Source organism: Bos grunniens, chromosome 17, assembly GCF_055505025.1.
Source record: "Bos grunniens cultivar Pamir isolate PY7600 chromosome 17, Bosgru_T2T1.0, whole genome shotgun sequence".
Taxonomy (NCBI): Eukaryota; Metazoa; Chordata; class Mammalia; order Artiodactyla; family Bovidae; genus Bos; species Bos grunniens.
This window is the reverse complement of record NC_141181.1, coordinates 69,537,635-69,553,265: the sequence shown is the minus strand read 5'-3', so window position 1 is coordinate 69,553,265 and position 15,631 is coordinate 69,537,635. Positions and strand designations below refer to the sequence as shown.

The window sequence follows — 15,631 nt, the reverse complement described above, 5'->3', positions numbered from 1 at the left end:
AATCACTGAAGTGTCTTTATGGATTTCCCTATTCTGGACATTTCCCACAAGTGCACTCATCTCATATGTGACTTCTGACGTCTAGCCTTTTCACTCAGCGTGATGCTTTTGAGGCACATCCAGGTGAACACCTGTGTCAGCACTCCATTCTTTTCAATGGCTGAATAATATTCCAATGCATGGACAGAATCACGTTTTTTGGACAGAATCATGTTTTTTGAACATAATTGCGTTTTTTGGACATAACCACTTTTTAAAGATTTTACCGGAGTATAGTTTCTTTACAATGTTGAGTTAGGTTCTGCTTTACGGCAAAGTGAATCAGCTGTATGTATACCTATATCCCCCCTCTTTTGGACTTCTTTCCCATTAAGGCTGGGCTTCCCCTGTGGCTCAAACGGTAAAGAGTCTGCCTGCAACGCAGGAGAACCGGGGTTCGGTCTCTGGGTTGGGAAGATCCCCTGGAGAAGCAAATGCAACCCACTCCAGTATCCTTGACTGGAGAATCCCATGGACAGAGGAGCCTGGCGGGCTACAGTCCATGGGGTCCCAAAGAGTCAGACATGACTGAGTGACTAACACTTTTTCCTGTTTACGTCACCACAGAGCACGGAGTGGAGCCCCCTGTACTATGCAGCAAGCTCTCACCAGTTACCTATTTCATACCGGGCAGTGTGTATGACATAAGCGCTTTTCTCGTCCATTGCTCGCTGATGGGCATTCGGGCTGTCCCCGCCTTTGGCCTGTTTAACCCCTCCTTCTTGACCGTGGGGTGCACAGCAGTTGTGTTCAGTGACTACTCTCCTCTTCCTCACGCGCTTGGCTGTGGATGGTCCCAAATGGACACATTCTGTCACCCAGCTGAATGGCCACGAACCAGTCGGCCCTTGGACAGAGCAAGTCTTTTCTCCCCTCGGACCTGGAGGGTGTTTCTGTTTCCATATCAAAATGAACGCTCAGAGATTCCTTAGCACGTCCCCAAGAACAGGAGGAGGAAGAGAGCAAGTCTTCCCAGTGCCCACCCCAGGGCATTTTCTCCAGGGCCCGCAATCGGCATCTCTGCAAAGCGAATCCTGCCTCAAGTCTTTACCACTTTGTAGACACTGGGCCCCCAGCTTGTTCCCCCATCTCCTTCGAGTTGTCAAGCAAAGCTGGTGACCTTGGGCTGCAGCTGGCACCCAGAGCAGGCTCAGCCATCCCACTTCCTCCCTCCACACCCTCCGCCTTGAGGACTGAGGACTCCCCGGAAGTGCCGGGAAATCAGCTCAGCTAGCAGAACTGGCCTCTTGGCACATCCTGTGTAGCTGGAACCTGACTTCGTGCAGGGACCAGGGCTCAGGAAAATCCCTCGGCCTCTCTGGCTGCACCAGCCACATTCTCACCCGCGCGGCAGGACCCCACTCTCACCTGTGACATCCCGGTTCAGAAACTCCAGCCACGCCAGGGCGGTGTGTCTCCTGGGTCTCGCCATCAGTCCCGGGAAGGACTCCGACAGGGAGCGGGGGCAGACAGAATGCAGGTTCATTGCTAGACCCTGGGGTACCATGAAGATCAGGCTGGGTCAGCGTTCACTCCTGCGGCAAGAAACGGGAAGCCTGGCAAATGAGTCTTCCAGGTCCCTCCAGGCTTCGTGGTAATTTCACTCACCTGTGAGTAGGCCTTGTCTTTCTTGGCGATTTATCCCTTGCACCTGGCCTGGTGTCCCACACATGCAGCAGGTTCTTTATTACCTAGAGGTTGAACGAGAGACGGTAGGCTTGTCCCCTCCAACGAAGGCTGGCGCCTTTCTACGAGGCTTACGTAGAATTTGTCCTGAAATGCGTTCTTGAAAGGAAGTGGGAGAAATGCCTTGCCTTTTTCCTTTTCAGTTTGTTTTTGCAGGGAAGTGTTGAAATCTGCAGCAGCTGAAAGAATAGATGTTGAATTTGCTTTTGAAAAATCATCATAAAAGAAAAAGTCAGCGTCTTTTGTTATAGCCACGTGTTCCGGGAAACAAGCTCAATCAGAAGGACAGTGCAGATGGTGGAGCGCGGTTTATTACACCGGCGGGCCCAGGCAGAGTCTGCTCTTAGCCAAGGACCCCGACCAGTTTTTGTGAAAACCTTATATACCCTGTGTACGTGCCCAAACCCACCTCCCCAAATTCTTTGAAACTAGTCTGGACAAGGTGAAAGAGAGATATGATCAAAGTTAACCCACGATTCATTGTGCGTTAGTAGTTAACAGTGGACAATTATCAATAGGCCTGTGGTCATACCCCAATAAGCATAATAAAAGTTATGATTCTATTTGGTTACACAGATAATTAGGGTATTCTTTTAGGCAATGGAGAGTCTAGGTAGAGCCCTGGGGTTCTTCCATGGGGGGGGGCGGGGGGGCGGGCCTGGTTTTCCAGTTGGTATGTCGTTTCCATAGATACTGGGCATATAGGTCAAAGTCCACAGTCGGGCCCAAGCTGGAGTCCTGCTTTCGAGATGGAGCCTATTCTGTCTGTTTCGTCCTTCACTTTAACCATCGAGGCTTCCTGAAAAGGAGGGATCACACGCCTTGGTGTATCAGGAGCAACGCGATTCTGACGTTCCTCGGATGAGGGCACTAGAAAGGCTCCAAGAGGCCCGGTCCCACCCGGCGGTGAAGCGGGCCTGCACTTGTAGAGGCCCGGCTGCAGGGGGCTCTGCATGGCGGCTGGGGACACGCCTGGGCCCCATAGCCGCAGCTGCATGCTCACGCATCCATCCAGTCATCAAGGACTTATTGAGCGCCTACTGCATTCCAGGGCTTCCCTGGGGCTTAGATGGTGAAGAATCTACCTGCCAATGAGGAAGACCTGGGTTCGATCCCTGGGTTGGGAAGATCCCCTGGAGAAGGAAATGGCAACCCACTCCAGTACTCTTGCCTGGAGAATCCCCATGGACAGAGGAGCCTGGTGGGCCACAGTCCATGGCATTGCAGAGTTGGACACGACAGAGCGAGTAACACTTTCACTTTCACCTCTACCTTCCGAGGCCTCTGCTATGCTTTGGAGACAGGCGATGGGGAACCACCACCACCATTTCACACCCTGTTGGAATTTACAGTCTGGCTGGGGACACAACCCCACAGTTTTAAAAGTTTATGGTTCTGAAGAATGCTACAGAGAGGGGTATGTGGTACTCTGGGGCGGGGGCGGGGGTGTAAACTAGCCTGGGGTAGAGGAAGGCCACTTGAAGAGCTGAAACTCGGTGTCCGATGGCAGTTCAGTAGTGGGTACAGCATGTGCCAAGGCCCTTGGATAAGAGCTCACTCCTCTGGGGGCTGAAGAAGGTCAGAGAGAGCGGCGGGCAGGCTGGAGAGGTGTTGGGGGAGGCTGGGGAAGTGGGCAGGGACTGGGGGCCATGGCGATGACTTTGGCCTTATCCAAGAGGCAACAGGAAACCAGGGAGTGTTTTGAGCAAGAGGATCAGACCAGGCTGTGTTGTACAAGCCCCTCCGGAGGGTGGCTTGGTGTCCCCCGCCCTTTTCTAAAAAAATGTTTTATTTGGCTGTGTTGGGTCTTGGTTGCAGCACACAAGATCTTCATTGTGGGCTTAGTTGCCTGCTGCAGGTGGGATCTTAGTTCCTCAATGACCAGAGATCGAACCTGGGTCCCCTGCATTGCAGGCATCACTGCAAGAGGGATTCTTAACCCCTGGATCTCCAGGGTAGTTCCTCCACACCCCAACCTTCCCATTCAACTTCCAGCCACACCCTTCGTTCTGTAAACTGTTCCATGAGGTCCTGTTTGCCCTTGCAATTCTCTTGACCCGGAATTTGTAGCGTTTCTGTTCTGCCTTTCTGCCAGTGAAACCTGGAATTTCACAGGTTTCACTGTGGAATTCACAATTTCAGCGATGTCTGTGCAGACCTGCGGAAATACCCACCTCCGTCCCCAACCTCCCCAGGCAGCCAACCCTGTGAGGGCACTCTGGGAGCCGCTGGCGTTTGTTTCTGTGGCATCTCTGCCTCCTCCCCTCTGTGCACCTTTCCGCAAGCTCCCACCTCTCAGGCCTCAGTTTCCCCACCTGCAAGGCAGGGACCATGGGCTCTGCCTCATTAGGGGGTTTTGAGGATGCAGGGAGCTGACCCATGAGGGAGTCCTGGTCCCGGTCCCCAGAAGAGCTGCAGAAATGAGCCCGATTGTCACCACTGGGCACACAGCACGTGCCTGGGGCACCAAAACAGTTTTGGCAAGAATGTGATGTTTCAAAATAGGTCTCGTGTGTTGTCATCATGAGAAAAGCCAGGGCTCCGTTCGCTGGACTCCTTGATCCTGCTGAGTGTTTGCCAGGTCGTGGACTATAGCCTGCCAGGCTCCTCTGTCCATGGGATTTCCCAGGCAAAAATGCTGGAGTGGGTTGCCATGGCCTCCTCCAGGGGATCTTCCCGACCCAGGGATTGAACCCAAGTCTCTTATGTCTCCTGCATTGGCAGGAGGCTGCACGTTTAGGACTGCTTTTATTTACGGCGACGTCTCAGTGTTTGGAGCCTCCACGGGACCCCATGGTGCTTTATAGGGTTGTGGACCCTCTGTGGTCATCTCTCCTGTCCCAGCACCTCACAGAGGAGACCCTGGGCTCAAAGAGGGTGGCCCGGGGGTGGGGGTCATCTGCACGCTCGGCTCCTGTTCGTCGCACCTCAGAGTAGATGAAGCAGCCCCCAGTAGCCTTGGCCTTGGCCTGGGTGGGGGTGTTCCCCGTGGCAGGGCCTGGTCTGGGAGCTGACGGCTGACGGCTAATGTGAGGTTGGTGCAGAGAAGCGAGTCCCACTTCTCTCTCTCTGCACTTCCCTTAATAGGTGTTCAGGCTCTTGGAAACGGGGGTCAGTCACCCAATTTGGGGGAACCACAGGGTGCAGGGGAGGGCATGCAGTCCTGTCCCCACAGACACGCCAGGTCCCAGGAGAACCCTGGCAGGTCTTGAGTCAGATGACCCCCAGGCCAAGGGTGACCTCGCTGACCTCACAGGGGCCCTGGAAGATCCTTGCTCACCCGGCGTTTATGTAACGTGAGTTTCCCAACCGCCCTCAGAGTCACCCTGTGACCTAAACAGATGTGTGCCATCGTCTGCCCCAGTGGCTGGTGGGTAAGTGCTCACTGGACACTCGCTGTGGGCCGGGCATTGGCGCGCCCCGTCTGTGGAATTACGGCACCGGCCATGTAGTTAGTAGGCAGCATTTGGCCCTGCACTTTCACAATCGAGATGCAATTCACATGTCATCAAGTGCATTTAAATTTACTTTATTTATTTATCTTTGGCTGCCGTGGGTCTTCGTTGTTTTGTGCAAGCTGTCTTCAGTCCCTGTGAGCCGGGAACTGCACTCTTCGTGCAGTGCGTGGGCTTCTCATCACGGTGGCTTCTCTTGTTGCGGAGCACAGGCTCTCGGCACGAGGGCTTCCGTAATTGTGGCACATGGGCTTAGTTGCTCCGAGGCATGTGGAATGCTCCCCGAGCCAGGGATCAAACCTGCGTTCCCCTCGTTGGCAGGCCGATTCCTATCCACCGTGCCACTAGGGAAGTCCCCATCAAGTGCATTTAAAGTGTATATAATGCATGGACTTATATCCAACTGCTGGAGCCCGCGTGCCTTAGAGCCCGTGCTCTGCAACAAGATAGGCCACCACAGTGCGAAACCTGTTCTCCGCAAATGAAGAGTAGCCCCTGCTGGCCACAGCCGGAGAAAAGCCTGCATGCAGCAGTGAAGAGCTAGCCCAGCCAAAAATAATAAATAAATAAAAAGTAAATATAATAAAAAACATAATCCAGTGGTTTAAGTATATTTATAAGAGGGTGAAATCATCTGTTTGATAGTTAAAAAAATATTTTCGTCCCCCCTAAGAAACCCTATCCATAAGCTATCACTTCTTGTCTGTCCCCAGATCCTCCAGCCCCTGGCAACCACTAATCCACTCTCTGTCTCTATGGATTCACCATTTCTGGACATTTCATATAAAGGGATCATACGTGGCCTTTTCTGACTGACTTGCATGGAGCCTAATGATTTTGAGGTTCGTCCACGTTGTAGCACGCGTTAGTACTTCATCTCTCTTTCTGGCTGGATAATATTCTATCGTATGGACAGACCACATTTTAAAATCCATTTTCTGTTGATGGACTATTGCGTTGCTTCTACATTTGGCCTATTGTGAATGAATGCTTCTGTGAATATCTGTGTGCAAGTTTTTATGTGATTATATGATTTCAGTTCTCTTGCATACATGCCCAGGAGTGGCATTGCTGGTTGTCTGAGATTTCTACGTTCACCATTCGAGGAAGAGACATTCTTTTTCCTAAAGTGGCTGAATGTACCCTCTTCCATTGCCACCAGCAGTGCACACGGGCTCCGACGTCTCCACGTCTTCTCCTACACGTGTTATTGTCTGTGTGTGGTTGCAGATGCCCTAGTGGAGGTGCAGTGGCGTCTCGGTGTACTTTGGACATGCATTTTCCTCATGGCTAATGATACTGACTTCTTTTCACGTACTTATTGGCCATTTGTGTCTGGTTTGGAGAAAAGTCTTTTTAAATCCCTTGCCCATTTAAAAATTGGGTTGTAGGCACTTCCCTGATGGTCCAGTGGTTAAGACTTCGCCTTCCAATGCAGAGGGTGTGCGTTCAAACCCTGTCGGGCGGTAAAGACCCCACATGCCTCACAGCCAAAAAACGGAAACAAAACAGAAGCTGTATTGTAACAAATTCAATAGAGACTTAAAAACAGCCCGCATCAAAAAAAATTTTGTTTCAATTAAAAAAATGGGGTTGTTTGTCTTCTCTGATGTTAAACTGTGGCACTGTGGTTGCAAGAGGGGAAACTGAGGTTCAGAAAAGGGGGGTGTGACTGGGCCAAGAATTCTGGGCCCACAAGCAGATGGAGACCGGAACCTGGGTTGGTCTCCGCCCATAGCCTGCAGGCCTCTGCTCCCAGGCCTCTGCACGTCCTGCGTTCACGTTGACCTGCCCCTCAGGTCACACCAAATCCTGTCCTTGGGTCTAAAGGTAGGGGGGGCGCGGGGGGGGGGGAGCGCCCCAGCTGGAGGGTGGATCGGAAAGGCGAGGAAACAGCAGTTCTGAGGAACCAAGCAGGCCGTCTCTTCCCCTCCGGATCACGCGGACCTGGCTGACGTGGCCCGGGAAGCGGGCACAGCCCGGGCCCTGTGGTCGTGGAGCCTATTTATACTGGCGGGGGCCGTGTCGCAAGCCTTTCCTGCTGGTAGGAGAGACGTCACCAGGCGCTGACCTCACCAGAAACGCTGACGCACCTTCCCCTTACACTTCGCTTGGATGGGCTGTGGGGCCGCCTCACCTCGGCCTCCTCCCGCCCAGCTCCGGGCTTCTCCCCAGTGTCCCCGCTCCCTGCAGCCCCCCAGCCACACCCTCTACTTGAAGCCATTGACTTGCGTCCCTCAAGTGTATGCACCGAGGTCACGACCCCCAGCACCTCAGAATGTGAGTGTGCACAGAGCCAGGGCCCGCAGAGCGGCAATCGGGGTAAAGTGGGGCCATTGGGTGAGCCCCACTGCAATGTGACAGGCGCCGTAGAAGAGGAGATCGGGGCCTCCCTGGTGTGGCTCAGTGGTAACAAAGCCACCTGCCAGTGCAGGGGACATGAATTTGATCCCTGGTCCAGGAGAACCCCACGTGCCGGGGAGCAGCGAAGCCCGTGCACCACAGCTACTGAGCCTGTGCTCAAAAGCCCGCAAGCCACAGCTACGGAAGCCCACGAGCCTAGGTCCTCTGCAACAAGAGAAGCCACCGCAGTGAGAGAAGCCCGTGGATCGCAACTAGAGAAAAGCCCATGCGGCAATGAAGACCCAACACGGCCCCAAATAATTTTTCATAAAAGGAGAAGACATCTGGGCACAGACAGACACGGCAGGGCAGCTGTGGGAGGAGATGGTGAGAAGCCGGCCGTCTGCAAGCCAAGGAGGGCGGCCTCAGGATGAAGCCAGCACCTTGAGCTCGGACTTTCAGCTCTGGGACTGTGAGAAAACGCCTTTGGATCATTTCTGTCTGTGGTACCTGGTTATGGCAGCTCCAGCAAACTCATATGCGTGTTTAAAGCTCCGTGCTCAGGGCCAGCTCTTTCAGATGTGAAGGCACCCTTCTTCACATACAGATGTTTTATAAAAGGCACACCGCAAGTGGAGCGATCGCAACCTCTCTGGGTCTTGGAGGCCTCCTCAAACCAGGGAGACCCTAGTGCTTCTGGACCAAGGGGTGAAAACACTGGGCTGTCCCCTGAGCATGGAGGCTGCTCAGCAAGGAGCCCATGAGAGGGGCGTGAGGCTCTCTGGCCAGACCTGGCTCTCCCACCTGGAGCCCAGCCCTGAGCTTCTCCAAGCTTCGGTTTTTCTCTCATCACCAGGAGCCAGGGAACTTCCCTGGTGGTCCGATGGTTAAGAAAACACCTTCCAATGCAGGGGATGCAGGCTTGATTCCTGGTTGGGGAACTAAGATCCCACAAGCCACAGGGCTACTAAGCTCAGGCACCACACTCGAAACCCACTCACCACAACAAAACATCCCGCGTTCTGCAACTAAAACCCAACGCGGCCAAATGAGTACTTTTTTTTTTTTTTAAAAGCAAACGACTATTAAAAAAAGGGAGCTGAGGCACGCCTGCCCGGCCAGTATCCCTCCCAGGGCTGCAGCGAGCTGAGATCAGAGATGTGAAATGAACAAGGATCCAGGCCTGGCCTGGGCCCAGGAAGCCGCCTTGTGGGAGTGGGCGCCGGGATGCGGAATCGAGCAGAAGTGACGTTCTCAGGAGGAGACTCCAGAACTGGGCCTTGCGGGTGGCGGGGATGTGATGGGGACCAGGGAGTAGGCAGGGGCGGGTGAGGAGAAGCCTCCGGGGCTTAGGGTGGCGGGGTGCCCCTGGTGCTGCCCATTGCTAGTTCCTCCGCACTTGGAAAAGAGCGGGCCAAATAAACGTAATGACTGCGTAAATGAGCGAGATGGGCGTGTCTCCAGGGGGCGGGCTGGTGGGAATGGCCTTGGGGGTATTGATGGGTGCTGGGGTGGGTGCCCGGCCTTCCTCCTCCCGGCCACCTTGGCATTCCTGATCCGGGCTCCACGGGGCCCAAGCAGCTCAGGCTTCTTTGGTCCCACGCCCCCGCTAGGGGCCCCACCCCGCTCCTCAGCCTTTGACACCCTCCTCCCCACGGCACTCCTCAGGGTGCAGGCCAAGGACCCCCAGCCAGTCTGTTGGAGGTGCTCAGGTGGCCAGGCATGGCGTTCGGGCCAGCGCAGCCTCCGTCTGCTCTCTCATCCTGTGGGGAAGCAGCAGGTTGACTCAGGAGGCGCTGTCTCCGGGGCCCCTCCTCTCGTTTCTTTGAGAAGCAGAGGACCTACTCAAGATCACTATCTTTCAGAGAAAGTGAAACCTGGCCCCCACCCGTCACCAGCGACTCCCCCTCCAGCTTCCCCTCTGAGCTCACAGCTTCCCCATCTCCTCCGCCCCCCTACCCCGCCTCCCCGACAGCCAATACTTGGAAGCAGACTGCTTCATCGCTCCTTTTTCCTTCCAAGGGCCTTTGCCTTTTATGTCCATGATGGCAGCAGCCCAGTGAGGTAGCTGAGAGATACTTTTCAAATCCTTATTTTATAGGTGGTGGGGGCCTCCACGGCCCAGAGATGCGAAGCAACTTGCCTTGGGTCACACAGCATGTCAGTGGGCTTGAGCTCTGATCTCCCTTTTTCCTTGCCCCAAGTGCCTGGTTCGATGGGCCTGGGATGGGGAACACTGGTTATATGAGGGGTGCCTCGCCGGGGAGAGGAGAGGGCGGGGAGCCCCACCAAAGGATGCAGGTCTTGGGGCCAGAATCACAATCTCGGGGCTGCCAGCCTGGGTCTGGCTCTGTGCCCAGAGCCCCGTGGTTTCCGCTCACAGATGTCCCAACAGCCCCGCGGGAGGGCGGGAAGGGCACCCGAGAAGGAAGATGTCTCGCTCCCCTCACCCCCAAACCACAGTGGCCTGAAGCCCGATGGCCCCCAGCCAGGGACCCGGATATGGGCCCTCCAGGGGCCCGGCTGGCAAACCCTCCCATCTATCCCAGACGGGGCCCCCCTGCAGCGAGCATAGACCCCCTTGCTTCCCCGCTCACCCCAGGAAGGCTGAGGCTGTGGTTTGCATCATCCTTGGGCGTGGGGGGCTGACCTCGAAGAATGAATTCGAAGAAAACAGGAGGAGGCGCGGGCATGCCACCGCACTGGGCGCCCATTGGCCGCCTGCAGAAACTTTGGTTTTTTTTAGGGTCATGTTCCCAGAAGGCCTCCCCTCCCCCACCCCCTCCCCACCCACCTCACGAGGTGTTGGCCAATCACCCCGACGGGCATAAAGTGGCTGCCAGCCCTCAGGGCTCCAGGCAGGGAGGTGTCACCCCCAGCGGGCACAGGCCGGAGCTCGGTCACCCAGCATGCGGGCACAACGTATGCAGAGAACACTGCTCAGTGAGTACTTCCTTCCTCCCCGCCGGCAACTGCCTGCCGGGCTCACGGGCACCAGCGGGGAGCAGGGCCACCCTTTGCCCTCTGGGAACTGGGCAGAAGGATGCTGAGAAGGGGAGAGAGCCAGAGGGCAGGCAAAGAGAGGGATCCACTGAGAACACAGCATCTTCACAGCAGGAGAAGGGTATCCCCGGAGGGCTTCCAGGTGGAGGTGATGCAGACTCGTGGACTCTGGGAGCAAGGGAGTGAGGGAAGGAGATCACCACTGCAGGAGAAGCCAGGGAAGCAGGAGTGAGGCGGGAGATGTGCTGGGGCAGAGGAGGAGGCCGGGGAAGCTGAGCGGGATCGCGGTGTGATGTCTGGAAAGGCGGTGGGGTGCCTCCTTTTTTTGGCCCGGATTCGCAGGCCCTGGGATGGATGGGCACTCTCAGCCGGGTCTGGGGGCCCGGGAGCCCACACAATCACACAGCACCCTTAGCCACACCCACAGGGTGACAGGCACACAGAGCCGCGTGACGTCATACGGTGCCCTTGGTCTCAGCCATCTGGGAAGCCCTGCACGCAGCCCGGGGCCCCTGCGGCCGATGGGTCACAACGGCTGGCTGTGTGTGGCGGCCGTTCCCTTGGGCCTTGCGCAGACCCAGACACACGCCCACACAGGCTCCCTGGCCCCACGTGCTCGGGGCTCACCCCAGCCCCCGCCGGCTGAGCCCAGCAGCAGGTACCTGGGGGGGCGGCAGGGGGTGCCCTGTGGCTGCATTCCCCTGGCGCCCAGCCCCCTGGGCCCCGGCTGCGGCGTCTTCCCCAAGGGGCCACGGTTCCTAGGAAGGGAAAGTGGTGTCACTGCCTTCCGGGCCATTGCACCACAGGCCCTTCCGACCACGTGGCTGGCGGTGCTGGTGGGTGGGTGGGGGGAGGTGGTGGAGGGGGGGAGCCGTGACGGTGCCCGCCCACCGCGGGGCGCTCTGGCTCACCACATCTCTGGCGGGGGGCGCCTGAAAGAAGTGGCCGTTTCCGGAGAGAGGAGGGAGGCCCGAGAGATGGGGGCAGAGGGTGGCCTTGGGTGACCTGAACAAGTCCTTCTGCTTTGGCGCCTTGGTTCTCCTGTGGGTCAGATGGGGCGTGGATGAGCTTATCTCATGCATCCTCTCCAGGTGGAGAGGCAGCCCCTCCTGGTTCTGCAGATGGAGCTCAGGGCCGGGGCTACAAACCCCTCTGGAGGCCCCCTGTAGGGTTGGGGGTATTGGGGCCTGCAGCAATGGCGGATCCTTAGCCCAGAGGTCTCGTGGGCCCCACCTGGGCCCCCGCAGGTCAGCTCCCGAGGTTGGCAGGCTGGACTCCGCTGCCCCACCACGTCTTCTCAAAAGGCTCGCTTGGCAAGCCGCAGCCAGTGTCAGGTGCAGTGCAGCGGCTCTCTGGACGGTGGTGCTGGCCACCGCAGGTGTCCCTGGGCACGCGCAGAGCCCAGCCCCCGCCTCCACGCGGATGAGGGGTGGGCTGTGCCCTCCTCTGAGGCCTGCGTGAGCACCCTCCCCTCTGCAGGGCGCCCACCGGCAGAGACTGAAGCCGGTCCCTCGTCTTCCCTCTGCCCCAGGTCTGGTCCTCAGACTTCTGCTCCTGTGCACAGTGGCCACGGGCAAGTGCTCGGGCAAGTACCACGAGCTTCTCCTGCAGCTCCAGCGCCAGGCGGACCTCATGCAGGACCCCAGCACGCTCCTGGATCCCTATGTGAGTGCCCAGCCCCCCCGGGGGGCACCTGAGTCTCAGAGAACTGTGGGTGGAGCTGGGGCTGGAGCGATCCCCAGAGAGGACCTGCTCAGCCTGGGGCTGGTGGGGGAACCGAGGCTCCACGTTATTCCAGGGCCACAGTGACTGTCACGGGTCTAACCCTGAGACGTCAAGGAAACAGTGGGTGGGCCTGGAGCGTGAACCCCGACTCCATCACCTCATTCGTCTGTTTGCCCAGCGTGCTCATTGCACATCTACCACGGGCCTTGTTCTAGGCACCGGGTCGTCGCAGGGAACAGTCCACCCTCCTAAGCTCAGGTCATCTCCCATCTCTTCCACAATGACACACCTCACACCACCGTCACCACTTGTGTGGTCACCCCCGCCAGCCCCGCCTGCAATGACCTGGGAGTCCTCTCCCTTCTTGGGCCTCAGTTTCTTGATCTGAACAATGGGAGGGTTGGATGGGGGAGGGGTGCATGTGGCCCAGCAGCTCAAGGCTGAGCAGGTGTGTGTGTGTGTGGTTGGGGCTCCAGGGCTCACCTCTGTACTGTCCTTTTCGCTCTCCCCAGATCCGCCTCCAAGGCCTGCACAGTCCCGTACTGCAGGAACACTGCAGGGAGCGCCCGGGGGACTTTCCCAGCGAGGATGCCCTGTGGAGGCTCAGCAGGCAGGACTTCCTGCAGACCCTCAACACCACGCTGGGCCTCATCCTTCGCATGCTGAGTGCCCTGCAGCAGGACCTCCCGGAAGCAGCCCACCAACAGGCGGAGATGAATGTCCGCGGGTTCGGGAACAACATCCACTGCATGGCCCAGCTGCTGAGTGGCTCCTCGGACCCAAAGGCTGCTGAGCCCACCCAGCCGGGCCCAGGGCCCACGCCGCTGCCACCCACGCCGCCTTCCAGCACCTTCCAGCGCAAGCTCAGGAACTGTGGGTTCCTGCGAGGCTACCACCGCTTCATGCGCACAGCCGGGCAGGTCCTCCGGGGCTGGGGGGAGAGACAGGGCCGCAGCCGCAGACACAGCCCCTGCCGGGCCCTGAAGAGGGGGGCCCGCAGGACACGGCCCTTCCCGGAGGTCAGGAGACTCGCGCCCAGGGGCCAGCCGCCCCGGTAGCCTTTGGGGTGCCCCTGCCAGGTGAAAGGTCAGCAGGTGGCATGCAGGACGGCAGGCCGCTGCCACCCATCTCCTCTCTGCTCCCCACATCTCCGAAGCGCACTTTAAGGGGTGTGAGCCGGGCAGCCCCCTCTAGCTCCCCCAAGGCTGGGCTGCAGGGGTACGGTCAGGCTGTGGAGTGCCCCCAGCCCTGGGTTCCTCGGCCCTCGGGGGGTGGCCGGGCCAGGTCCATACAGGGCCAACTTTCCATTGATTCAGGGGTCGGATGACACAGGCTGACTCACGGCCAGACTGGCCCCCCCCACCCCCGCTCTGCTCCCCGGAGACCGGCCGGACTGTCCTTCTCATGACTTGCATGGCTCTTGCCCCCATACTTCCTCCTTACCCTAGTGGCCTGGCTCCAAGGCGGTGGGGGTCAGGGCCTGAGTTGGCCGACTATGCCTCATCGCGTCTGTGGCCAGATCCCTGGATGCCTGGGAGGCCTCACTTTAGGCAGCTGTGATGGAGCAGAGGGCGCTGGAAGGAGCACAGATGGGGGTGGGGGGTCGGTCCAAGGTTGGCCTCTAACTCGCCGTGTGACCTCATCAAGGCCGCCTTGCTTCTTAGGACCTCAGTTTTCTCTTTGTGATTCGAAGGGCTTGGGGACCACATGCAGCCCTCTCTGCTTGTCAGTTGCTGGGACTCTGTGACACAGGGTGGATATCAGATTCTCTCCATTCATAGGGACACACGGTGCAGACGGCCCCTGGGCACAGGCTCCGCTCTCTGGAGGAGACCTAGTGCCTGGAAGCGCCTGGTCTTGGGTCTAGGCTGCCGGCTGCGCCCCCTGGTGGTGCATCATGGTATTTTTTCGTGCTGAAATCACCACCCTCCTGGAGGGGGGGTCCCAGAAGCTTCTGGGCCAATTCCTTGGAGGGACAGGACTAATTTATAGATTTTTTTAAAATCAGTTTTTTAAAAATCTGTTTTCTATTTATAAGGCTTATTTATGATGTGTATTTAATGTTAATATTGTGCAAACATATATTTAAAATTTGCATGGTTTCTAAAGCCCCTGTGTGTCTCTGTTGCATTGGTTGGGGGGGGTAGTTGGGGAAGCCCCTTGGAGATGGGGGGGTCCCTAGGTGGCAAGGCCATAAGCGTCCAGCAATGGAGGGCTGGGCTGGGGGTCCTTGCTCTATCCGGGAAGGGAAGCCGCACACCCCTGTCAGCTGTGGGCTCTGACTGAGGGGGCATCTCAGAGAAAGTGCCCATTTTCTCAGAGTGGGTCTCCCTTGAGAAGCTGGGGACCAGAGGTTTCGGAACCAGAGGGGACAGGGGAGAGATGGAGTATGTGGGTTGCTCTCAGTCTTCGTGGGTGAGTGGCTGGGGGTATGTGTCCTGTGGGTGTTGTGTGAAACAGCGAAGTGAAGTGAAAGTCACTCATTTGTGTCCGACTCTTTGCAACCCCCATGGACTATACAGTCCATGGAATTCTCCAGGCCAGAATACTGGAGTGGGTAGCCTTTCCCTTCTCCAGGGGATCTTCCCAACCCAGGGTTTAAACCCAGGTCTCCCGCGTTGTAGGCAGATTCTTTACCAACTGAGCCACAAGGGAAGCCCAACGCTGGAGTGGGTAGCTTATCCCTTTTCCAGCGGATCTTCCTGACCCAGGAATCAACCCGGGGTCTCCTGCATTGCAGGCGGATTCTTTACCAACTGAGCTACCAGGGAGTCACTAAGTCATGTCCAGCTCTTGCGACCCCATGAACTGTAGCCCGCCAGGCTCCTCTGTCCATCGGATTTCCCAAGCAGGAATACTGGAGTGGGTAGCCATTTCCTTCTCCAGAGGATCTTCCGGACCCAGGGATAGAATCCAGGTCTCCTGCATTGCAGGCAGTTTCTTTATCATCTGAGCCACCAGGGAAGCCCCTGGTGTGTTTCGTGAAACAGACAAGATAATAATAGATCTTGTCTCAGATATGGCCTGCAACCTGGTAGGTGCCTTGAAACTGTTTCCTGAAGGGCCCCAGGTCCGGTAGGGATTCCACCTGGCTGCCCCCAATGCTCAGGGCCTCACCCCTGGAAGGTCATCTATACATCAGTGACATGCGAAGCGGCAGCTACAAAGGAAGGGCTCACAGAATTAGATGAACTTGACCTAGATCAGTCCCTGGCCACCCCCATTTCTGGTGGGAACAAGACTTAACATGGGGTGGAAGAGAACTCCACCCACTATGACCTACTTCGCTGATGAGAAGACTGAGGCTCAGAGAATTTGAGTGACCTGCCCAGGTCCTCAGAGCCAATTTCCTGGGGGCGGGCACATTTTGAATTCCGGTC

The 15,631-nt window shown here is 57.3% G+C and overlaps 1 protein-coding gene across 2 annotated transcripts; it reads left to right on the top strand.

The window, feature by feature from the left end:
• Window positions 1–307: 307 nt before the first annotated feature.
• OSM (oncostatin M) lies at window positions 308–14,359 on the top strand. Of its 2 annotated transcripts, none has more exons than XM_086346070.1 (3): window positions 308–1,649; window positions 12,058–12,191; window positions 12,764–14,359. In XM_086346070.1, exons 2-3 carry the CDS (start codon window positions 12,159–12,161, stop codon window positions 13,307–13,309), a joined length of 579 nt encoding a protein of 192 aa, XP_086202196.1. In that variant the 5' UTR covers window positions 308–1,649; window positions 12,058–12,158; the 3' UTR covers window positions 13,310–14,359. The 2 variants fall into 2 exon arrangements, with proteins under 2 accessions (XP_086202196.1, XP_086202195.1); XM_086346069.1 differs by lacking the exon at window positions 308–1,649 and adding an exon at window positions 9,832–10,466.
• The last annotated feature ends 1,272 nt before the right edge of the window (window positions 14,360–15,631 follow it).